The 23684-nt window shown below is 47.7% G+C and overlaps 1 protein-coding gene across 1 annotated transcript; it reads left to right on the top strand.

The window, feature by feature from the left end:
• Positions 1-1029: 1029 nt before the first annotated feature.
• On the top strand, positions 1030-23239 carry FAM83D (family with sequence similarity 83 member D). Its single transcript, XM_058562701.1, has 4 exons — positions 1030-1514; positions 14821-14988; positions 19148-19272; positions 21765-23239. The coding sequence occupies exons 1-4, from the start codon at positions 1038-1040 to the stop codon at positions 22750-22752; spliced, it is 1758 nt and encodes a 585-aa protein (XP_058418684.1). The 5' UTR covers positions 1030-1037; the 3' UTR covers positions 22753-23239.
• Positions 23240-23684: the final 445 nt, after the last annotated feature.

Raw genomic sequence — 23684 nt, 5'->3', positions numbered from 1 at the left:
GACAGTTCACCTGCAGTAAGAGAAGGCCCTGTAAGTGGGCAGAGATACAGACGGGTAGGTAGATGTGGTGGGAGCATGTGGACTTTCTTGTCTTGACTGCTTCTATTTTCCCAGTGACACAGGAAGCAAGGAGAGAGGAAAACGTAGCGTGACTGAGGGAAAGGTAGGCTAGCAGGCAACCTTAAGGGCCCACTTGAGATCATGAATTTAAAGCCCAACCAGTCAGCAGGGTTGCGTTTTCTTTTCCCCAGCCCTATACTGCTGCACGGGTGCAGGTGGAAAGTAGGGGGAGAGTGGGGTTTAACCAGAGTTGTGGTTTTGCCAGGCAAAAAAGGATGACGTGAGAGAAAAGAAAGCTACCTGAGGCTGTAATCAAAGGAGTGACTATTATGGTGGACCAGTATATTTGAACGAATGAATGACTGATTAAATGCAGGGGATAAAGGTGACATGGCTGGTCACACACAAGCTCTGAAAGCCCAGGATCAGCGCGGTCAGTGTGCCCAGGAGCAGGCTCCAGCCTCTCCTCGCTGGGCCCAGGTCTGACCGCCCAGGCCTTTGAAGGGCCGCGCTCTGGGGCGGGCCGGCCGGCAGGGGGCGCGCTAGGATGGCTGAGGCCCGGTTCTCGGGCTTCAGTTCGGGTTCCGCCGCCTGGGTCGCCGCCCCGGACAGCACGGCCACTCAGGCCTGGCACCCTCTCTAGCTGACCGTGAAGACCTCGGCACCCCGCAGGGCCGGAGGAGGCACGGCTACATCGGAGGCAGTGGAGAGGCCCAGTTTAAATGCTGCGAAGCATCTCCGGAGCGAGTGCGTGGACTCGGCCGCTGCCCGCAGCCAATGCGTGGGCGCGGGGCGGGGCCGGGCCGCGGCGCAGCCAGTAGCAGGTCAGGGGGCGGGGCCGTGGCGGCGTGTGCACTCCGCCGTTAGGGGCGGCAGCCAATGGGAGGCCCGGGGCGCGGGCCGGCTAGATTCAAAGGTGCTATAAAGCCGGCTGCACGCCCGCGCTCGCCCGAGCCTGGTCCTGTCGGAGCGGCGTCATGGCGTTGCGGTGCGAGGTCCTGGACGAGCTGCCGGCCGCCTGCCTGTCGCCGTGCGGGCCGCCCAACCCGGCCGAGCTGTACAGCGAGGAACGGCGCCTGGCGCTCGAGGAGCTGGTGGCGGGCGGCCCCGACGCCTTCTCGGCCTTCCTGCGACGCGAGCGCCTGGGCCGCTTCTTGAACCCCGACGAGGTGCGCGCCATCCTGCGCGCGGCCGAGCCGCCCGACCAGGAGGGCGCGGCGGCGGGGGCCGAGGACTCTTTCGGCTCGTCGCACGACTGCTCGTCGGGCACCTACTTCCCCGAGCAGTCGGACCTGGAGCCGCCGCTGCTGGAGCTCGGCTGGCCCGCCTTCTACCAGGGCGCTTACCGCGGCGCCACGCGCGTCGAGGCGCACTTCCAGCCCCGGGGCGCGGGGGCCGGCGGCCCCTATGGCTGCAAGGACGCGCTGCGCCAGCAGCTCCGCTCCGCGCGAGAGGTGAGCGGCCCCGCTGGGTCCCTTGGTTCGCCTTGGTCCCCGGTCGGACGGGGGACGTTCTTCAAGAATGGGAAACTGAGGCCTGCTGGGAACGCGGGCCAGGTGGTCCCGGGGTCCCCGACTTGCGCTACTCCGATTGTATCTCCTCGGGTCCCTAATCCCTCTGGCCGCTCCTTGTGTCAGGGGAGATCGGGAGAAGTCTCAGCCTCCAAGGATGCGAATTGTGTCCAAGGTCCAACTCCTAACATTCACATCCTCTGGGAGAGGGGACCAGAAATACTTCCAGTTCCAAATTTCAGTTAAAACTAAACCGGATTGCAAAATTATCTGGCTATCAGCCAACACTGCATCCCACTTTCAGGGGCCTCTTAGGAGATGCATCATCTAGGAAAAAGTTCTTGAAAGGTTGTCCTCAGAGACAGCTGTGGGCATTAGAAATCTATTTTTGCTAGTCGTCTCATCTTATGTTGGAGAAAGCAAACACATATAAGAGCGGCAAGGTGAAAGCCCTGTCCCTTTCCCTCCCGCCACAGACTGGAGGAGAAGTTGCTCCTTCTGCAGATGGGTGGAGCAGGGGGTTTGCTTTTCCATAGGCTAGGGACTGCTCTGGTTAGCAACAGCTTTCTAAAATGCAGACACTCCTGTATTTGGTCGTCTCTCTATTCCCAGAGGGTTTTGGTGCAGTTGTCTGTCTCAGTGTGACATGGTATTGGGGTGCAGAGGGAGGTTTCATCTCCCTGCCAGCCAGGATGACACTGCAGTAGAGTGCTGGGTACCCCGGGGGTCAGGGAAGAAGAATGCAGCTCGCAAGGTGAGTGGGGCAGCTAGGGTGTGGTGGTAGACACCTTACTCCAGAGCCATGGTCAGCTGCCACCTTGCTATCTGGCAGTGTCCAGCTTCCTGGCTGTCTGTCTGTGCCAGGGACATGGCATGTAAAGCCCAGGCCATGGTAAACTGGTAGACTAGTACATGAGTGTGTCTGGCTGTGGGTTACAATATCCACATCAAGTCCGGGAACAAGCCTTGATTCACCAGTGTTCCTGATGCTGGTTATTCTCTGCCTGACGGTGGGATGGCAGTGGGTAGGAGATACAGTGGGCTAGTGCCTTGGGGGAGTAGATGTGGGCTTTTCCCAGCTAGGCTGGTATCAGCCCTACAGTGCTTTGGGTATGCTGAGGGTCCTTTTCGGGCAGCAGACACTTGTGGGTTCAGTGAGAAGGTTAAAAAGGTGGAAAAAAGCACGATTGTGGGGTAGGTCTGCATTCCCAAAACTCATCTCCAGGAGGAGAACTTGGGCACTTGGAACTTGAGAAAGTAGTGACCAGGTCTCCATGAAAGAGAGGGAGGCATTGCCCTGCCCTCTTGCTCAGCTCCGGTTTTTAGCGGTAGCGAAGGGGCAGTGCAGCTAAGGCCAGGGGGAAAACTGTCCGTAACCTCCTGTGCTGGCCTTAGAAAGGGCTCCAGGCTGGCACTCAGACTTCCTTTGCCCTGTGGGCATTCTGTAATACTGACGTTCCTCGGTAGACCCTCCTGCCCTGTTCTGTGCTCTAGTCCACCTACCCACTCATAGCTTTGAGATTCTGTATTTGCAACTTGGGCGATTTTAAGGAGAAAAGTGGTACATTATCTTTAAATCTGGTGAGGATTTTCAGCATTTCTGCCATATGCCAAATTGCGTGCATTTTTGGTATCTACTGTGTATCAGACGCTGTGCCAGGGGCTGGGGCCACAGGTGAAGGGCATGATTCTTGCCTGCACTTCAGAGTTGACAGTCTGCTGGTGGGAGCGGTGAGGAGGTTGCAACAGGCAGTGGCGAGGGGCTGAAGAAAGAAAGCTGCAGGAGTGGGGGTGACCTGAGAGCTGAGTACAGGGGGTGGGATGGGTGGGCCTAGCCAAGGCAGAGGATAGGGACCTGCCCAAAAGTGTGAAAGGACTTGGTGTGTTTGGAGGCAGCCAGGTTCCTCACAGCTGGATCAGAGAGTGTGTGAGGGTTAGTGGCAGGAGAGGAGGCTGACGGTGGAGAGCGGGGCCAGACTGTCGAGGGCTTTGTACACTGCTTGAAGGAGCTGTGGGGAGCCGTTGAGGGTTTAGAGAGAGGAGAGGAGCGTGATCAGGTTGGGGTTCCTGAGCAATAATTCTGCTGGGAGCATGGAGGAGGATGGGCTAGAGAGAGGGGAGACTGATGTCTGGGCTGGTTGTAGGGAGGAGGCCATGGGGATCTACACACGAGAAAAGAGTCTGTGCGAAGGCAGTGCGGGGGGATTGGGCGGGGAGAGAGTTTTAGGTAGATCATTAGATGTCCTGGAAGGGTGGTTGGGGTGCGGAGGGGATAGGCAGGAGAATAGGCAAAGCCAAGGAGAAGGAGGGATAGGAAGAGTTGAGGAGGACTGAGATTTTTTAGTTTGAGTGGGCAGCAGTGCTACCCAATTCCAATACAGGAGGGAGAATAGGCTGAGGGTAGGGATGGGGAGATGAGTTGGACTTGAGACAGGCTAAATTTGAGGTCTCAGAAACCAGCTCTTTTATTTAAAAAAACAAAAACCATAATAGTGCTTTTTCTGCCATGCACTGTTCCAGTTAATCTTGAGGTAGGTGCAATTATTATCTCCATTTTGCAAGTGACAGAATCGAGGCATAGAGAAGTTACCCTGAGGTCACACAGCTAGGGAATGATGGAGCCAGGACTCAAACGGGCACAGCGTCTCTTAACCACTGCCAGCCACCCCGCTCTGCCTTGTGCCATGTGGAGATAAGGAGCTGTCTCTGTCCTTAGGCGGACAGAGGCTTGTGGAGGAGACAGGTAACAGAGAGCTAAGCTGGTGGCTGGTCAGGTGCTGCTGCTCCAGGTAGACATGTGCGTTTTGTACACGGGAGTGGCTGTGTGACTCTGGCCTCACCCTTGGAAGCCCAGTACCTGAGACAGTGAGGACCGTGAAGATGTAGGTTTCAGGCTGTTTCAGGACGAGATGAGAAGCCGTCCTGCATCTGCATCACGACAGTAAAAGCACTTGATGATATGATTGAGCACTTTCAAGGGGTCAGTTTCTATGCTAAGCCCTTTACCTGGATTATCTCATTTAACCCTCCCAACCCTGGGAGGAGGCCATAGTTAAGAAGAGACCAGGCACAGAAAGGTTAAGTAACATGCCCAAGATCGCACAGTGTGGGACACAGCTGGGCTAGAGTCCAAGTCTGCCTGGCTCCGAGCCCATGCTCTTAATCACTGCTTCACGTGGCTGCCCTACCATGAGAAAGGGTTGGTACTTTGGTGGTTTTCAACAGGCTGAAGATTTTTAACGTTTCTTAAGATTTGGACTTCTTATTTCCATGTTACGTATCCTATAAACAGGAAAATGACAGTGACGGTACTAAATCTGCCCTTTTTGGGAAAAAGACTGGAGTGGTCAGGGTACAGGCACAAGAAACCAGCATCTCTGGGTAAATGGCGGTGTCTAATCCTGGCATTGCAGCCTAAACGGATAGTTCTGGGGTAGGGTCCACCCTTGCCCAGGACTCATGCTGCTTTTTGAGCCATTGAGGCTTGCAGGGCGCCTGGCGGGGCACAGGTGCTCAATAGACACGGTGGAGACCAGTCATATGCACCTTTGATCATTCAGCTACATGCATTTGGGGGGAGGGGAGAGGTAGGAAGGAAGATAATGCAACAGTTTGGGTGATTCTGCCTGCCTTTCCACTCAGCAAGTACTTGTCCCAGAGTAGGCGTGACTGGGGCTGTGAATCTGCCAGTCTCTCCACTGGCTCAGTTTGTGTGCGCCTTTCAAAGTGTGGGCATTCTGCCACACTGAGGGAGGTACAACGTTTAAAAAACACAAGGTTTATGTACAGCATGGCTTCTGAATACGAGCTGACTGCTGACCTGGTGCTTGGTCGAGCTTCACCAAAGCTGGAGGAAAAACTGCTTTGGACTTTCTGAGAGCCAAGATATTTGCTTCCTAAGAAATTTTTGGTGTAATTTTAAACCATACAGGATTTTTCCCTTACACACCTATTGCAGAATCTATCCCTATACTACTGTGTTTGTTGCTGAATCATTCAGTTCTTGGTCTCTGGTGCCATGTGAATCAGTGTTTGGCTGGGCTGTGGCCCCCACAAATCAGTGGGAGTGGAGACCGTGCCTGGAGGTACTGTGTGCCCACATTTGGCGAGGTGCTTCTGCTCTGGCTGTTGGGCTGTTCCTGGTTTCTGAATGGGAGGGAGTTCATGGGCAAAGTCATCCTACCAGCAGCTTCCACACTCCTCAGAGCCATCGTTCTCACCAGCTGCCTGTTCCCTTTGTGCTTTTGTTCCAAAGAGGCACTTTTGCTATGACCTCACCCTTGGGTCCTTTTGATAACCTGAGCATTAGTAGAAGCAATCATGCCTTTATGAAGAGTCCTACCAGGAGAAGTAGCCGCTGAGCAGTCTGTCAGAGGCCCCTGGTGTGCCTGAGGATGTATCCAATTAAGATCCTCCTGATCTTGCTTAACTCTCCTAGGAGTTACAGTAGAGCCTGTGCAGTGTGATCAGTTCCTGTTCCAGAGGGATGCCCATATCAACCCAGGGCAGGCTTTCTCAACCTCACCGCTATTGACATTTTGGGCCAGATAATTCTTTGTCCTAGGGGGCTGTCCTGTGTGTTATGGGTTGTTGAGTAGCATCCCTGGCCTCCACCCACTGGATGGCAGAAGCAACCTCCCCTCCCTCAAATAGTCATGACTTTCAAAAATGTCTCCCAAGGGGGAATAGGGAGTTATTGCTTAATGGTTACAGAGTTTCTGTATGGAGTGATGAAAAAGTTTTAGAAACAGTGGTGATAGTTACATGGCATTGTAAAAGTAATTAATACCACTGATTACACTTAATTAAAAATAATTAAGATGCCAAATTTATGTTGTATATTTTACCACAATTTAAAAAGTCTCTAGACATTACCAAATGTCCTCTGGGGGGCAAAATTGCCCCTGTTTAAGAACCACTGGCCTAGAAAGTCTAACTGATGTATCACTTTAGAATGTTCCCCACCAGACTAAGTGTGGCTGCTTTTTATCCCTTCCTTTTGATTTTATGTGTCAGGTTAAGGATTTTAGAATCGTTAGCCATTTCATTTCATTTTTTTCAAATTATGGTAAAATATACACAACAAAATTTACCATTTTAACCATTTTTAAGTGTGCATTCAGTGGCTTTAAGTACATTCACATTGTGCAACTATCACCACCATCCATCTCCAGAACTCTTTTTCATTTTCCCAAACTGAAACTCTGTACCCATTAAACACTAACTCCCCATTCCCTCCTTCTCCTCACCCCTGGCACCCACCATTCTACTTTCTGTCTGCCATTTCATTTCTTTATTCTTTTCACCTAGCATCCATCAGACAGTAGAGAAGCTGCAGGATTATTCTCTGGTTCCTTTATGGATATAGGATAAATTCTCTCAGGAAAAAGTAGTGGGTTTACTGGCTTTTTAAAAATCCTGATGCAAATGATAGATGATAGAACCTCTGGATAGGAATTTGGCAATATTCAGCAAAATTTCAGTTGTATATACTCATTGACCTAGCAATTCCACGTCTCTGTATCTACCCCAGAGATACACTGGCAAAAATAAGAATAGGCATTGCAATGGGCTGTTTGTTGCAGCACTAATTATAACAGCAAAAGACTGGAAAGAGCTCAGACATCCTTCAGTAGAGGATTGGTGAGTAAACTGACCTTCTATACAGTGGAATACCCTGCAGCCGGGAAAGGAATGAGGACTAGCTCTACCTTCTGTTATGAAGTGTCTAGAACTGCACTGACCAGTGCAGTAGCCATTAGCCACGTGTGGCTATTTAAATTTATATGACTTAAAACGGAATACAATGAAAAATTCAGTTTCTCTGTCACACTAGCCATATTTCAAGTATTCGCTCGCCGCCTGTGCCAAGGGGCTACCATGTTGGACAGCCCGGATAGAGGACATTTCCATCATTTCAGAAGGTTCTGTTGGACAGCATTTGTCTAGAGCAGCATGTCATGTGCTACCTTTTATCTACGGGGGGATGTGAACACACACACTCATACCTATGTATATGTGTAACACGCATACTTGTTTATATTGAACAAGTATATTTATACATACTTATTTATATTTTAAAAAATGGAAGAATAAACCAAAAACTAATTGAAATTATTATTTTAATGGGAAGGGAGCAAGGGAAAGAAGAAGAAGGAGAGAAGGGACAAGGATGGAAGCTAGGTGTCTCAGAATGTACCTTGCTTTGTTAGATTGCATTTTGGAACCAGGCAAATGTTTTACATGATTATAAAATAAAAGTAACTCAGGATGATAAACCCCTTCCCCCCAAAACACCTCTTGATGCTTTTCCCTCCCTTTCGAAAAGCCCAGCCCACCTATGGACTTCATGTTGGAAGAGTGCAGAGGAAATGCAGCTGTGTGCGCTCAGTCCCTCTACCTCTGTGGCTCCCCCCGGCCCCTGCCTTTTCCAGAGAGGCACTGTGCTGCTCTGCAGACTGCGGCTCCACCAACACTTTGATCTGATACTTAAATTGTTAATTTTATAATAACAGCCTATGAAACTGGGAGAAAAGAACATGTACAAACAAATTTAGATTTTGCTGTGGAAATTTATAGTCTTTTCATTTTTAAACCCCAAAGATGATATCAAGATAGTTATTTAAAGATTTTTAAAGAAATCCCGAGGAGATATCTGTTCTCTTAAAACATGTAGTAAATGGGGAGAAAATATATCTTTTGCTTTTTTAGCAAGAGGATCTCCAGAAGAAGTGGCAAGAGCCCTGAAGAATTGAAGGAAGTCGAGTCTGAGTGTCGTGTGGTTAATGAGGAATTCAGCAGACAGGCCATTGTTGACCACTGGACAGGTTGACACATCTTCGAGTGTGCACAGACCTTTGGTAGAATTCCAAGCATGTTGCACACATGTCCTTGCTTTATGACAATGGGTGGGAAGGGAGGGAAACAAGTGCAGTGGGAAGGGGTATGACACGAGCTTCCTGCTTCATGCAGAGGAAGAGCTGGAATGAGAACTGGAATGACTGGCTCTGAGTGGCCCCTTGAGGCTGCAGATATGCCTGGTCAGGGTCCAGACGAGCCCATTGAGGGTGCATGAATCAGACTTCAGAGCTAGAAGGGGCCTTGTTTGAAGACAGTGAGCTCAGGTAGAATGACTTGCCCAGAGATAGTGGCAGAATTGGGACTGAGAATATGACGAGCTGCCATAGGAGGGCTTTCTATATGCCAGGAACTGTCAAGTGTCTATGTGGTTTCTCTTGACTGAACACTCAAACACTACAAGATGAGTAGTAGTATTTGCATATCGTAGAAGCCAACAGAACTTAAGTAACTTGCTGGAGGGTCCACGGTGCTCGAAAGTGGAGGAGCCAGATCCAAATCCGGGTCTAATTCTGCAGCCTGTTCATGTAATGTCTGTGCTTCCCAAGGTTTCCTAATTTAGTCCATTCTGAATTAGTCAGCAGTACTACTTGCAGAGAGAGAAGGTGCCCGGTGTCCTAGGGTGTTCAAAGTTTCCTTAATGTTTCCTCTGTGATTATTTTGTTATTAGTAATCATCCCCTGAGGTGGGCTTGATCCCATGTACTTTATTTGATCCCACGTATTTATTATTACTTGATCCCATGTACTTTATGGAATACTCTACTGATCCTTTCAGGATTTATTCCAAGCTCTCAATCATTTGAAGACTGAACATTAGACTTGTTTGGAATAATAGTTAATCTAACACTTTTTAAATAGATAGCTCTGCCGTCGCCCAGACCCAGGTTGTAATTCCAACCCTTGCGTTGCTTAAGTGTGTCTCTTTGAACAAGTTACCTAACTTCTCCAAGCTTTAGTATTCTCATCTGTAAATTGGGGATAACAGTTAGTAGGGTTTTGAAATCTCTAGATATCCCCTTAGAGCTTTTGTGCAAGAAGGCAAGTGGTGGAGATTCCAGTTCTATGTGAAAAGTCATGTAAACAGGGTCTGTGCCTTTCCCCGAGATGGAGGATACCCACAGTATGATCACTACTCCGTAACTCCGTGGATCACCGAGTCCCTTGGTATAAATCAGCAAGAGATAGTTGGAGTGATTGAGGGGGTAAGGCTTGGGGTTTTGTCACCCGTGATGGTTACAGACATGGACTTGGCACAGGTGTGGCTGCTCCAGACGTGGCTGGAGAAGTGCAGGAACAGTGTGGGGTACCTGGCAGCAGATCAGCCATCCAGGCCTCTGACAGCTGGTGTTTCCTCCTTAGGCATCATGTTGTGAGTTGCTGATGGGCATCGACCCTGGAATAGACTCAAAAGTCACCACTTGTAGAGCTTTCTAGCCCTAAGAGAGTGGGCAGGCTCTGTGCAGAACGGGCTGGGAGAGGGCAGTGCCCACATGGGCACTTGATGGGTATGGGATGCCCGCCTTCCTGATGTGTCTCTCCCTTGTCCATCCTACATTATGCCTCAGGGAGTTGAGCAATGACGGGTTTCTATGCCGTCTTTTAAGTCCAGGTGTACTTCTACGGCCCAGCAGCCTGCAGCATGAACACTGGCACTTAGAAGAGGTGTCCGGCCTTGGAAAGCAGGCACTCTGCTGGCTAGTGAATGAGTCCAGGTCATTGTTCAGCTCAGTGAAGAGACTGTCCCTTCAGAGATCGAAAAGCCCCAGGTCCAGTCCAACTCTGCAGGGGTTGGTTGCATGTGGGCTGGAGGGAGCTGATGGGGGCAGTATAGGGGAGCGGGGCTGGAGTCTTGAAGGAAAGAAGGCCTTCCTGCTGATTGCTTCTGCACACAGGGCTGTTCCTCCTACGGAAGTCTTTTACTGAGTCCTGCTCTAGGACAAGATGAGGGCATGTGGGTACAGGCGGAGTCGGGAAGAAAAATCCTCCCTCAACCCTGTAAACACCCCATGCATGTTAGGAACCAGTGATCAAATCCAAATTATTTTCAACACACAAAGGAAAGGTTAAGGCTTTAAAACCAATGAGGGCCGGCCCCATGGCTTAGTGGTTAAGTGCGTGTGCTCCGCTACTGGCGGCCCGGGTTAGGATCCCGGGCGCGCACCGATGCGCTGCTTCTCCGGCGATGCTGAGGCCGCGTCCCACATACAGCAACTAGAAGGATGTGCAGCTATGACATACAACTATCTACTGGGGCTTTGGAGAAAAAAAAAAAAAAGGAGGATTGGTAGTGGATGTTAGCTCAGCGCTGGTCTTCCTCAGCAAAAAGAGGAGGATTAGCATGGATGTTAGCTCAGGGCTGATCTTCCTCAAAAAAAGAAAGAAAAACCAAACAATGAAACTAATAGCAAATTCGGTACTTACTCACTGCCTAACAAAGGTGTTGTTTGTACAGTTGTTAAGAGCTGAGTCAAAATTCAGTTTGGCAGGTGCCTTACACCGTGGGCCCTGCTCCCGCGTCCCCGCCGCAGCCACCCTCCAGCCCTCTGTAACCCGGCCAGCTGGTGGGTTCTCCCGGCTCTGTCCCAGTGGCACCCTGGGTGCCTGTCCAGGGGCCCCATGCACGGTGTCACCCGTGCTGTCTCCTCTCTCCCTCATTGGGCCAGGTGTCCTGAGGGCAGGGCTTGACCCTAGATTGGTTTCCTCTGGCTTCTCCTGTGCGCGCTACTCGCATTCCTACGCCTGTGCGTGCAGAACCCCTCTACGAAGGTTTCACTGCCACTTCATGATCAGTTTCGAAGCCTCTCTCTCTGAAGCTTGTTTCTTTTTTTGTTTCCTCTGTGTGGACCTAACTCTGCCACTACCTCTTGCCACCCACTCCCTTTTCTTTCCTCCCCCAGCCTGTTGCTTGTAATGGTAGCATTACTTGGCAGTCCATTGCTCAGCTCTCCCACAGGCCCCTTTCCCTTCTCTTCAACCCCCGTTGCTTCCTGCCTGGCCCATCGTCAAAACCTCTATCACTGATTTTTCTTCTTTTGGTTTTTAGTCCTCCTAGATGTTTGCTGAACCTAAAAAATACCTAAGTGCTGCTGTGTTGTGGGCACTTGGGTGTGTGGCCCTATGTGGAGGAGGTGGGGCCATGTCAGCTTCTGCCCTGCTGGGTTCATCACTTTGAACTCGGCATTCTTCTTGAACCTCCTCCCCCGTTGCCTGTATGACACTGCTTCCTTGGTTGGCACTCAAGGCCTCCTATGGTCTTGCTTGTTCACCCGTCTCCCAGTCAGGTCCTGTCACTCCCTTTCATGCATACTCCTCGTTCCAGCCAAACTGGTGCATACCCCATCATTTCGTACCTCTTCCTCTGTCATCACTTGGCTTCCTGCCTGAATGCCCTCCCCTTCACTCCTCTCCTGTCCAAATCTCGTCCTTACTTGTGATTCAGCTCAAATGCCATCTCCTCCAGGAGTCCCTCTGTAATAAACATTTGAGTGCCTGTGGTGTGTCCACCGCTGCAAGGGAGAGGCTTTAGTGTCTCGCCACTGCCCCCCATAAGTGTTCTCCTGATTTAATTGCCCGTTATGTATCATTTGGCTTCCCTGCATCATGTCCTTTCTTTGTGGATAAGTTGGGTCTATGTCAAATTCTTTTTTTTTTCTTTTTTGGTGAGTAAGATTGACCCTGAGCCAACATTCGTTGCCAATCTTCCTCTTTTTGCTGAGGAAGATTAGCTCTGAGCTAATATCCGTGCCCATCTTCCTCTACTTTGTACATGGGACACCGCCCAGCATGGCTTGATGAGCAGTTCGCACCCAGGATCTGAACCAGCGAACCCCAGGCCGCCAAAGCAGAGCATGCGAACTTAACCACTGTGCCACCAGGCCAGCCTCTATGTCAAATTCTTTATAGCCATCTTTCTGCCTAGTTCAGAGTTCAGCCCACAGTGGACTCGGAAGAGATGCTGGCTGTATAAGTGAACACCTTTTCATGCCTGAGCTAAGCCCTTTACGTGGTTTGTCTCATTTAATGCTCACAACAGCTCTTTGACATAGGTGCTATGATCCATATCTTCCAGAGGGGGAAAATGAGGCTTAGAGATTAAGCAACTTGCCCAGGGTCACGCAGCCAGTAAGCCACAGAGCTGGGATCTGTGCCCAGGCCTTTCTGCCTTTTAACCACCATGTTACATAAGCTGAATGAATGGGATAGACACAACTCAAAATAGAACATGTAAAAACGCATCGGAGGATATAAACTTCTGAAGATTCCACCAATTCAGAAAGTACGCTTGTTATTTTATTTTATTTTTTTGTGAGGAAGATCAGCCCTGAGCTAACATCCATGCTAATCCTCCTCTTTTTGCTGAGGAAGACCGGCTCTGAGCTAACATCTATTGCCAATCCTCCTCCTTTTTTCGTTTTTCCCCCAAAGCCCCAGTAGATAGTTGTACGTCATAGTTGCATATCCTTCTAGTTGCTGTATATGGGGCGTGGCCTCAGCATGGCCTGACAAGTGGTGCATTGGTGTGTGCCCGGGATCCGAACCTGGGCCGCCAGTAGCAGAGCACACGCACTCAACCACTAAGCCACAGGGCCGGCCCCGTGCTTGTTATTTTTTAAATCACTGTGTCCACTGGGTTTAGCTGTACCCTTTACCAAGAATAGCTTGCAGCTGGGGCTTCATCAACATTGGGGAGGCGAGGGGGACGGCAGCCCAAGAGAGAAATTGGTCTTTCCAGACTCCTTCAAAGCAGTGACTTCCCAGGAGCAGAGTCCCTCATCCTGGTAGATGAGACTTGGGGGTCTTGGAGAAAGACAGCAAAATCGCCTCTTTGTCTCTGTGTTTCTGCTTCAGCCTCTCTATGCTTAGTGGCTAATGACTGTCAGGTACCGTCCCGAGTCCTCTGGGGCCACGGTGATGAATCAGTCCCGTATGAGGACCTCTGTTCCCGTAGAAGAGGTGAGACCTATAAATAAATTACCGTAACATTCAGAAAAAGTTAATATGATGCTAAGAGAAAAGTTTTTACTGCTGATCAGGAGGAAGGAGCAGTACTCAGCTCCAGACTGCAGGAGAGCTCCAAACCTGGGATTCAGGGAGCGGTTTCTTTGGCTAACACCCCCAGCCCTGACTCGGTTTGCAGGGACTTGTTTCTAAGCCTGGTGCTTTGACTCCCCCACAGCCCTGCCAGGGGTTAGCTGAGGACCACAGTTTTCAATCTGCAAAGGGTCTGATTAGAGGCTTTGCGGCTGGAGCAGTCTTTCTTTAGCAAGGAAAGCTGGGAGTTGGCGGGTGTGTCTCCCTGAGTTGAGCTGTCTGGATGGCTTGAACTCTGGGCTGGTAAGGTGAATCAATGAACAGATACTTAAGGGGTCTTTTGTAACATAGTCATTTAGTTCTCATTGCAGACTGATTTTGTGCTAAGAAAACAGACATTCGAAACAGCTGTAATTTGTCCAAGGCCACATGGCTGAGGCAGCTCTTAAGTGTAGTCTAGTGCTGAGTGTGGAAAATGGATCAGGAGGCATGATGGAGCCACGTTGGGGGAGAAGTCCAAGCCTCAGGGCAGAATCCTTAGGACATATTTCCCTGTTCTTGTTGCAGGCTTGCACTGTGGACAGATACCAAAGAACTACAGAGACCACCTTTTATAGAGGGGAGGCTGGTGCTGTAGAAGCTATGTGGTTAGATCCTCACTAGTGGAGGGAGTAGAACGTGAAAATGTGCTATGCAGCGTTAGTAGAGGCGGAAGATGGGAGAATCTGCTTGCCTGGTTTGATCAGTTTCAAGCCATGAGTTGGTGGTGGATGGGGTGGGCCTTTCTAGATTGTAATAAAAAATCAAATTATGATCCAAAATCAGATAATCAAAATCACAGACTTGGAGAATGTTACACCCAGAAGGGGCCTCAGAGAGAAGCTAAGGTTTTATTGTTTTATAGACATAGAACACTGAACCTGGTGGAGAAGCAACATGCCTAAGATGACGGTGTGTTAGGTGCAGAACCTAGACAGCTTGCTGGCCTGAGCCCGGCCTGTAAGGTGGGAGTTTTAGTTAAGGAAGAGAAGTTGAGTGAAACAGGTTCATAGGACTGCAGGGCAGTGGGTTAGTCTATATTTTTGAGAAATTTGCCAGTGTGGAGGAGAGTGGCTGGAGGCGGTTGGGAGGGTTAGCTGGGCCAAGTCAAGGTTTGTAGGATACAGTGGCCTGAGCATCTTTGTGGGTGGAGAGGAGTCTGTGGTGGGGGAAAACCAATATTTCAGAAGGAGAAGGAAGGATATTGTAGGCTGGGGATCCTTTCCCAGCTCTGAGATGGGGCCCAGAGTCAGACAACGAGCTGTATGGTGGGGTTCTCGTGAGGTGACAGCGTGCACTCCCCTCCCCTCCCCCTGTAGGTGATTGCTGTGGTGATGGATGTGTTCACTGACATCGACATCTTCAGAGACCTGCAGGAAATATGTCGGAAGCAGGGAGTGGCTGTATACATCCTTCTGGACCAGGCCCTGCTCTCCCAGTTTTTGGATATGTGCATGGATCTGAAAGTTCATCCTGAACAGGAAAAGGTTTGTGTTACACTGTTTCTCATTTCACCACAGTCAACAAATAATGACCCATCTACATGGTGGTTGGTGGTGGTATCCCCACCTACGAGAGGGAACTGAGGCCGTGAGCAAAGTCATTTGCCTGAAGTCTCACAGGAAAGAAACGACAGTCAGGATTCAAACCTCGGCCTCTCCTCCACGTCGTGCTGCCTCCTAAAAAGGAGCTCGACTGGTGATGGTGACAGGCAGCCTTGGAAGGCGTGGCTTTGACAGTGGCTCTGGTAGGCTCCAGTTCTGATTGTAACGACCACCCGTTGTGGAGCTCCTGCTCTGTCCTTGGCACCTTCCTAGGCTCTTGACAAATGTTAAGCAACTTAAACCTCACAGAGCCCTACCAGGTAAGTGGTAACTTTATACCCATGTTTTAGATGGGGAAGTGGTGACACAGAGAGCCCAGTGTCTACAACTACAAAGTAGTGGGACTGGGGTTTGGCTCCCTGTCTGTCTGCCCGCCTCCAGCCCTAGTGTTTTTTTTTTTTTTTTTGTGAGGAAGATTAGCTCTGAGCTAACATCTGTTGCCAATCCTCCTCTCTTTGCTGAGGAAGATTGGCGCTGGGCCCATCTTCCGTGCCCATCTCCCCCTACTTTATATGGAATGCCGCCACAGCATGGTTTGACGAGTGGTGCGCTGGTGCATGCCTGGGATCCGGACCTGCAAACCCCGGGCCACTGAAGCAGAGGGCATAAACTTAACCACTACACCACCAGGCTGGCCCCCAGCCCCAGTGTTCTTAATCACCTTCACAGGCCACTTCTCATTTCTCATTATTTTAAAATTAGGCTTTTATGTCTTTTGCTCTGACCATGAAAGTAATTTGAACTTAAGTATTGAAGTATAAGGTTACACAGCTTAGTTAGCTTGTTTTCTTCAGTGGAAAGAGGCAAGAAAAATGGTCATATTTATTAACACCATTCTTTTTTTTTTTAAATTAAGCAACTTAACCTGTGTGCTTACAATTAAGCAGCTTAACCTTTGGAACTTAATTCCTCAACTTAGTTCATCACCTACGTGACCTACTATGAGCCACGCACTGTTCTAGGTATTGGAAATAAAGCAGTGAGCAAACAGAACAAAGAATTTGGGCTTTCGTGCTGTGGGTTACTGCATAGGGGACATAAACTTACCTCCTGGTTATTATCAAGCAATTTGGTTTGAAAAATTGTGGCTGTTTAACCTCTCCCACAGAGTTCTCCTTGGTTGTTTTCCCTAAAGAGGAAACTGAAGATTGGGTTTAATTAGGTAGTTACTAATTTGTCATTACTGCCGCAAAGCAAATTCGTGATGGAGGTAGGATAGGAGCTTGGAGACCAAATGAAACAAGCCAGCCATGTGACCCAGAAGTCAATTAAAAAATGAGATCAGGTGGACCCAAGGAAAACACAAGTCAGGTGTGGAAAAGTACATTATCATCTAGCCAAATATTCAGTCTATAACTGCCCATATAGAGCCAGGTGAAGAAATTGAAGGTGTCAGTGTTTAATTTCAAGGTGCTGTTTCTGCAATGAAGGCTGTGTGTTAGCAGCAGGAAAATCACAGAGTAGTTTTGGCCACAACTTTGATCAAGTGATTGGCTCTGATTCATCTACTCAGCAGAACTTGAGGAGTATTTACTGACTCAGTTGCCACTGCTGGTTGCTGCCTTCACGGGTGTCCAGATCCTTTAGGAAGGGTCAAAAGGTCTCTACCTCTGGCCTCACCAATTTTTGCAGCATCTTAACTTCTTCCTAGGGAAGCACCATCTTCTCTCACCAGGGTGTGTCTGTGCTGTTGAATCTGCACCCTCACCAGGTGGGCACTGACTTCTTCTGCCATGCCCTGGCTCTGCGGCTGGTTCAGAACGTTGAGTGTCTTGTCTGCAGGAACTGGTTCACACATTTGTGTGCACGCGCTCAAGAGTGCTTTGTCCCCAATCCCAGAGGCCTGCACAACGTTCAGATAAGTGCCAGAGGGAAAGACACCCAGACTCACGCCCGAATCTGCCCATGGTGGTATTTTTATGCTTGTTATATGTTGATCCTTTGAAGCTCGGCTCAGGAATCATTACCTCCTCCAGGAAGCCCTCCCCCTGTCATGTATATGTACCTTTATGCAAATTCTTTCTTTGTTTGTTTGTTTTAATTTTCATTTTGAATAATTTAAGATTTACAAAGGAGTTAAAAAATAGCTTGAGGAATTTCTGAATACTCATTGCCCAAATTCTCCAAATGTTAGCATCTTATAAATCTCAGTACAAACTTTACTTATCATTCCACTAATGCCCTTTTTCTTGTCCAGGATACAGTCGAGGGCCACGCCTTGTAGTTGTCGTGTCTCCTTAGCTTCCTCTTACCTGGAACTGTTCCTCGGTCTTTCTTTGTCTTTTAGAGTCTTGATGCCGTTGAAGACTATTAGCTAGTTTTCTGTAGAATTTGGGTTTGTCTGATGTTTCTTCATGGTTTAATTCAGATTATGCCTTTTAGTGAGAAATACCACAGAAGTGATGTTTTATCTTGCCATAGTTTTGTTTTATCTTTTGTTTTTATTTTGAAATAATGACAGATTCACAGAAGTTGCAAACAGTACAAAGAGGTTTCCATGTATCTTTCACCCAGTTTCCCCCGGTGGTTACATCTTATGTAACTTATGATACAATATCACAACCTGGAAATTGACATTGGTACAATGTCTGTAGTTTTGGGCCATTTTACTCATGTGTACATATATGTAACCACCATTAAGATACAGAACTATTCCGTCACCAGAAAGATCTCCCTCATGCCACACCTTTATAGTCACATCCACTTCCCTCCTTGTCCCCCCTGCCATCTTTAACCCCTGGCAACCATTAATTTGTTCCCCATCTCTATAATTTTGTCATTTAGAGAATGTTATATAAATGGAATCGTACATTATATGACCTTTTGAGATTGGCTTTTTTTCACTCAGCGTAATGCCCTTGAGATCCATCCAGATTGTTGCGTGTGTCCATAGTTTGTTCCTTCTTATTGCTGAGTAAGTATCATGTGGTGTGGTTGTACCAGAGCTTGTTTAACCATTCACCACTGAAGGACTTTAGGATGGTTTCCAGTTCTTTCTTTACTGTTATGAATAAAGTTGCTATGAGTATTTGTGTACAGGTTTTTGTGTGGACGTAGGTTTTCACTTCTCTGAATGATGTTATGTCTTGCTATAGTTTTTTTTATCATTTATTACTTTTCTCTCTCCTATTCTAGTCCTTGACAGTTAGGAGCATGCCTTATACTAAGAAGCATGCCTTATATCTCTATTGTCTCAAGGCCTGGCACATAGTAGGGGCTTTCTTTGTGGAATGAATGAGAGAGTCAAACAAAAATCTTAAACATTTAATTTGAATGTGTACATTTCTAAAGATATATAGCTACTGATCGGCTCCGAAGAATGCAGATTGTCTTAGTATTTTGCATACCATTATATATATATTTATGTGTGTCATTTTACAAGGATAATTATGCATACATATGCAATATGTAGCCCCAGGTTATTAGCAGAGTATCTTTTTGGTAAATACATACTTGTAGGAGATGTGACATTGCTGATTCAGCCCCATGTGATATAAGTGTTCCAGCCTCAGAAGTCCTGTGTCAGAGAAGACTTGTTCCAAATTCTTGTTCTCTATACTCATTATGGTGTGGGTGTAAGTAAGGATGGGCTATTATTCATTAGTGATGCTATTAAACAAAAGAATAGGAGAAATATTAACTTAGCTTCTTTAAGCCTTTGTAAAAATGTTATTACTAGTGTTTCCTTTGATGATTTTATCCCTCACATTTTGTTTCAAAGTCATTTCTTGGATTCTGTTGTTTAGTATCCCCCGCAAAAGTGAGTCTTCTTTTAGAGCACATGTGCACATTAACCAAGGGTCTTAAAAATAAATATAAGGAAAGGGCATCTGAGAAGGTGGACAAAACCTTGAAGCAGCATTATTTGAGTCCCGAGAATCCTCTAGCTAGTGTACTGGGTGCCTTGTTACTGAATGGTGACCACGGGCCACTCATCTGCCAGTAAGTTGGTCTGTTTGGGAATTGTGAACTAAGCCCTCTTGTCTTAATCATTTGCTCTCTGGATCGTTCATTTCTTGTTCTCCCCCTTCCCCGCCAACAGCTGATGACAGTTCGGACAATTACTGGAAATATCTACTATGCGAGGTCAGGAACTAAAATTGTTGGGAAGGTTCATGAAAAGTTCACATTGATTGATGGCATTCGAGTGGCTACAGGCTCCTACAGGTAAGATTCTAACCTGTCCAAGCTTATTAATCTCAACTTTTTAGAAGAAGCATGCTATAAAGGCAAAAGCTTCTTTTTCCTCTCAATGCAAGCCTTTATGGCCAAGCATTCCAATGAATGAGTAGCTTATGAGTAAGTGAGCAGGTTAATCAAAGCCTCTTCCTGCAGGAGGTAGTCAGGGTGAGGGTTACCTCCCCTGCCCTGTGGTCCACAAAACTAAAGTGCAGAGGTTGAAACTTGCTTGGAGACCCCAGAGTCCTAGATTCAAGATGAAAAATTAGTGATAAGAGGTTTTGAAAATGGGCCAGGCCTGCAGTGGATGAATTGGGGTTAACAGTGACAGGAACAATCTCGAGTCCTGTTCCTTGGGGACTTTGACCCCCCTTGTCCCTGCTCCCTTGAAGGTAAGGGCAGTTGCAGGCATCAGCATCAGTGTGGAGGGCAGAGCCGAAGCTGTCGCCTTACACTTAAATCCTTCACCTCGCTTCAAGCCTTGTAAATTTAGTGCTTTAGTCTGGAAAGTACTGATCCATGTATCTGGCTCCACCTTTGAAGCCTCACGTTGGCAATGGCGTCTTAGTAGAGTGCAGGGAATTGAATAGAGGGTGGAGATAACGAGCGGTTAACACTCATCTCAGAAGTTAGGATACAACATTTGTACTTATGCGGCTCAAATGGAAGTGTGTTTGCTGCCTCTGCCTTAGATTGTCTGATGGTATGCACGGGCTGTGTCTCTTGAGTTTAAAAAAGAAAAACTCATTTTTGAAGAAATGCACATTCCTGAGTGATAATTGTATGTCAGCTCTGGGTAAAGGTGGTCATGCAAAGATTTGTGGAAAATGAGGCAATACGATCAAGACACTCGTGATGCGTTTCTTTTCAAATAGTACCATCATGGCTCAGAACAAAGGGTGAACTCTTCCTTGAGACTTCCTTTCATAAGGAGTTTTTAAATAACAGGAGGAAACTAGATTTTCACCCAAAGTAGCATTTATCTATATTAACCAAACTTAGCTCCAAATGGTTTTTGGCTATTGTAAAATATAAAAATATAAAAACTACCCTCTACAGGTAGGAGGCGGAAGATTACAGCTTCCATTTGTTGAGGATATTTTATAATCCTGGTGTTGGATAGGTGTCTTATTTACATTATCTCATTGAGAGTTTTCAAAGGAATCTTCCTTCTCAGGCTTTGAAGCCAGTTCTCAAGGCAGACTGTGCATTAGCCAGGATTCTTGGTTGCGAGAGACAGTTGATACTATGTTTTATGACTCTCATTTAAAACATACTACTTTTAATATAAATCTCTGTATGAATGGGGTGATTGCAAGTGCAGAAAGCTAACTTAAACTACTTTCTGCAAAATGGATTTTATTGACTCACGTAACTTGGAAGTGTAGAAAGGTCCAGTTGGTTTTCAGTTCGTCTTGACCTAGAGGCCATATATTTATCAGAACACTGTCTCCCAGTTCTGCTTTTCTCTAGTGGATCTTTATTCTCAGTCAGGCTCTCCATTTGAAGGCAAAGATCCAGGCTTACTTCTGTGGCCTTTAGTAGCTATCTCCCAAAGAAAGACTTTCTTTCTCCTAGCACTGGTATCAGTGCTTGAAAAATTACTTAGTCCTAGCTGGGTCACATGCCCACCCTGGATAGATCCTCACATCCAAGGGGATAAGATACTCTGGCCAACCTGGGTCATATGCCCACCCCTGTTGTGATTGGAGAGGGCACATAAATGCAAGTCTTCTCAGCTGGGATGGCCGGGGTTCTGTCACGAGAGGAAGGAAAAGGGATGCTGGACAGGCAGGGGCACATGGCTGCTAATCAGCTCAGCATTAGAATCACAATACCATCTCTCTTTGTGCAAACAGCATCGATTCTTAAGGCCCTGGGCCTAATCTGGGGTCTCCCACTAGCTCCCAGTGGTGACACGTGTCAGCCGGTTTCCTCACTTCTAAAATGCGGGCGCTGGCCTGAATATTTTAGAAGCCCTTTCTACTTTTTAAAAATTCTGAGGCTGGGCCGGCCCCGTGGCTTAGCGGTTGGGTGCGCGCGCTCCACTGCTGGCGGCCCGGGTTCGGATCCCGGGCGCGCACCGACGCGCCGCTTCTCCGGCCATGCTGGGGCCGCGTCCCACATGCAGCAGCTAGAGGGATGTGCAGCTACGACATACAACTATCTGCTGGGGCTTCGGGGGAAAAAATAAATAAATAAAATCTTTAAAAAAAAAAACAACTCTGAGGCTGAGGATGTGCGAGTCTCAGTGTGGTGTTAAACAGTTAGCCTTTTTACTTTATGTTAACATTTGTTTATGTGTGCGTATGCTATATACTTGTTAAAGCCGGTTGAATTCACACTAAATGTAGGTGTGCTATCACCAGCGTTGTGACTCTTATGTACCAGGATATCTGGGCTTTATTACTCTTGGACAATAAGTAAACTAAGGTTGCTCATCCTTACCAGCTTCTGTTTGTTTGTTTTTAATCCTTAAGTTTTACATGGACAGACGGCAAATTAAATAGCAGTAACTTGGTCATTCTGTCTGGCCAAGTGGTTGAACACTTTGATCTGGAGTTCCGAATCTTATATGCACAATCAAAGCCCATCAGCTCCAAACTCCTGTCCAACTTCCGCATCAGTGGCAGGTTTGACCATCTAGTTGACCGAAAACCACTGTCCAAGGAGCTCACGCTGGGCAACCTGCTGCGGCTGCGTCTGGCCAGGCTCTCAAGCACCCCCAAGAAGGCTGAGTTGGAGTGCGAGGCGCCCGCCGAGGGCAGGGCAGAGGCCAGGCACCACGACTCCGAGTCCTCCACCATCAGTGAGGAAGACTACTTCAGCAGCCGCAAGGATGAACCAGAGGGTGGAAAAGTGACTGATGCCGCCACTCAGACAGAGCCAGGGGAGGAGATGCCAGCAGTGAGTGTGAGCGATGCAGGAACACAAACCAGTACCAACACCACGTGTGCTGGGACACAAACCACAGTCACCACCAGGGTGGCGAGCTCCCAAACCATGGTTCGGTCCACGTCGGCCACCACCCAGACTGACGTGGACGAGTATGTTCTCTTTTCTCAGGGAACCCAGTCTAAAGAAGGGTCACCGGTATCAAAGATGTCTGTGTCGCGGTCCTCCAGTCTGAAGTCCTCCTCCTCTCTGTCTTCCCAAGGCTCCATGGCAAGCTCCATCGGCTCCCAGACTTCCATCGGAGCCACTGACTTCGTCCCTCCTGGACATCCCAAGTACTGGGCTGCCCCCTACTTGGATCTGTGCTTAAGAGACTCATTCAGAAACTTGAATCAAGAGCGGCAGTTTCACTTGGCTGGTATCAGGTCCCGGCTCAACCACATGCTGGCCATGCTCTCAAGGAGAACATTCCTCACTGAAAACTACCTCGGTTTTCATTCTGGAACTTTTGCCAGAGCATCAGTTGATTTGCTGGCTGTTAGAGATATCGCACTTTATCCCTCCTATCAGTGACTGCTCAGTGTTCAGAGCCCCTGGCTTCATCCGGGCTCGCAGTGGACACGGTCAGAGCGTCCTGCTTTACAAAGGTCTCCTGTCCCGAACTGCCTTCTTCTGCCTGACTTAGTTACCCTGATTTCCTTTGAATTCTATAAACTGCACATTATTTTACATGCTTTCGTTTTCTTTTATTTTTGTCATGTATAAACCAGGTATTGGTTTTTATGGTTTAAACACTATGGGTACAGTTTCTTTGCACGATTTTAATATTGATATCTTTTAAAGAGAATGTTTAGGGGTTCTCAGGTTAATTCCGGTAAGAGGTAAAATATGTTTTGCATTTATATAGATTTGTGTGCTCTTCTGTTTTAGAGGTTTGAATCACTAGTTTTTTTGATCAAAATCCTGTTTAGAAAAAACTCTGTTTCTTAATTGTCTGTTTCTTTTTTAGGATATCTGTGTTGTTAGCATTAAATAAATATAAACAACTTTTGTTTGGTGATTGCTCAAGTACTTTTTTTTTTTTTGCTCTCTGGCATTTTTCTCTTTAACTCCAGGAGTGTGTTACCTGGTGGCTATTTATGCCGAGTTTTTTTATAGTGTTGGGGTGGGGAAGGAGTAGATGATCCAAATTGTAAAAGAGAAAATATCCACTGAAAAGTTAGAAGACATAAAGCAAGTATCAGGGTCATACCTTCCTTAGCAATATGAATATTGATGTTACTGTCTCTATAGTTTGAATGAGGAGACTTGCCAGAAATCGCAGGTCTTTTCATCTGCTCTAGCTTGTCTTTTTTCAAAGAAAAAGCTTGAGCTATTTATTTATTTTTTTTTGTGAGGAAGATCACCCCTGAGCTATCATGCGTGCTAATCCCCCTCTTTTTGCTGAGGAAGACCGGCTCTGAGCTAACATCTATTGCCAATCCTCCTTTTTTTCTCCCCCAAAG

Source organism: Diceros bicornis, chromosome 19 (assembly GCF_020826845.1).
Source record: "Diceros bicornis minor isolate mBicDic1 chromosome 19, mDicBic1.mat.cur, whole genome shotgun sequence".
Classification (NCBI taxonomy): Eukaryota; Metazoa; Chordata; class Mammalia; order Perissodactyla; family Rhinocerotidae; genus Diceros; species Diceros bicornis.
Note: the sequence above shows the minus strand (reverse complement) of the source record. Positions and strands in the feature narration are given on the sequence as shown.

Bases quoted from the DNA above. Each gene is read 5' to 3' on its own strand.
- FAM83D (XM_058562701.1), top strand. From the start codon at position 1,038: ATGGCGTTGCGGTGCGAGGTCCTGGACGAGCTGCCGGCCGCCTGCCTG. The intron at 14,989-19,147 runs GTTTGTGTTACA...CCCCGCCAACAG, and splicing joins TTCATCCTGAACAGGAAAAG to CTGATGACAGTTCGGACAAT. The intron at 19,273-21,764 runs GTAAGATTCTAA...TTAATCCTTAAG, and splicing joins GTGGCTACAGGCTCCTACAG to TTTTACATGGACAGACGGCA.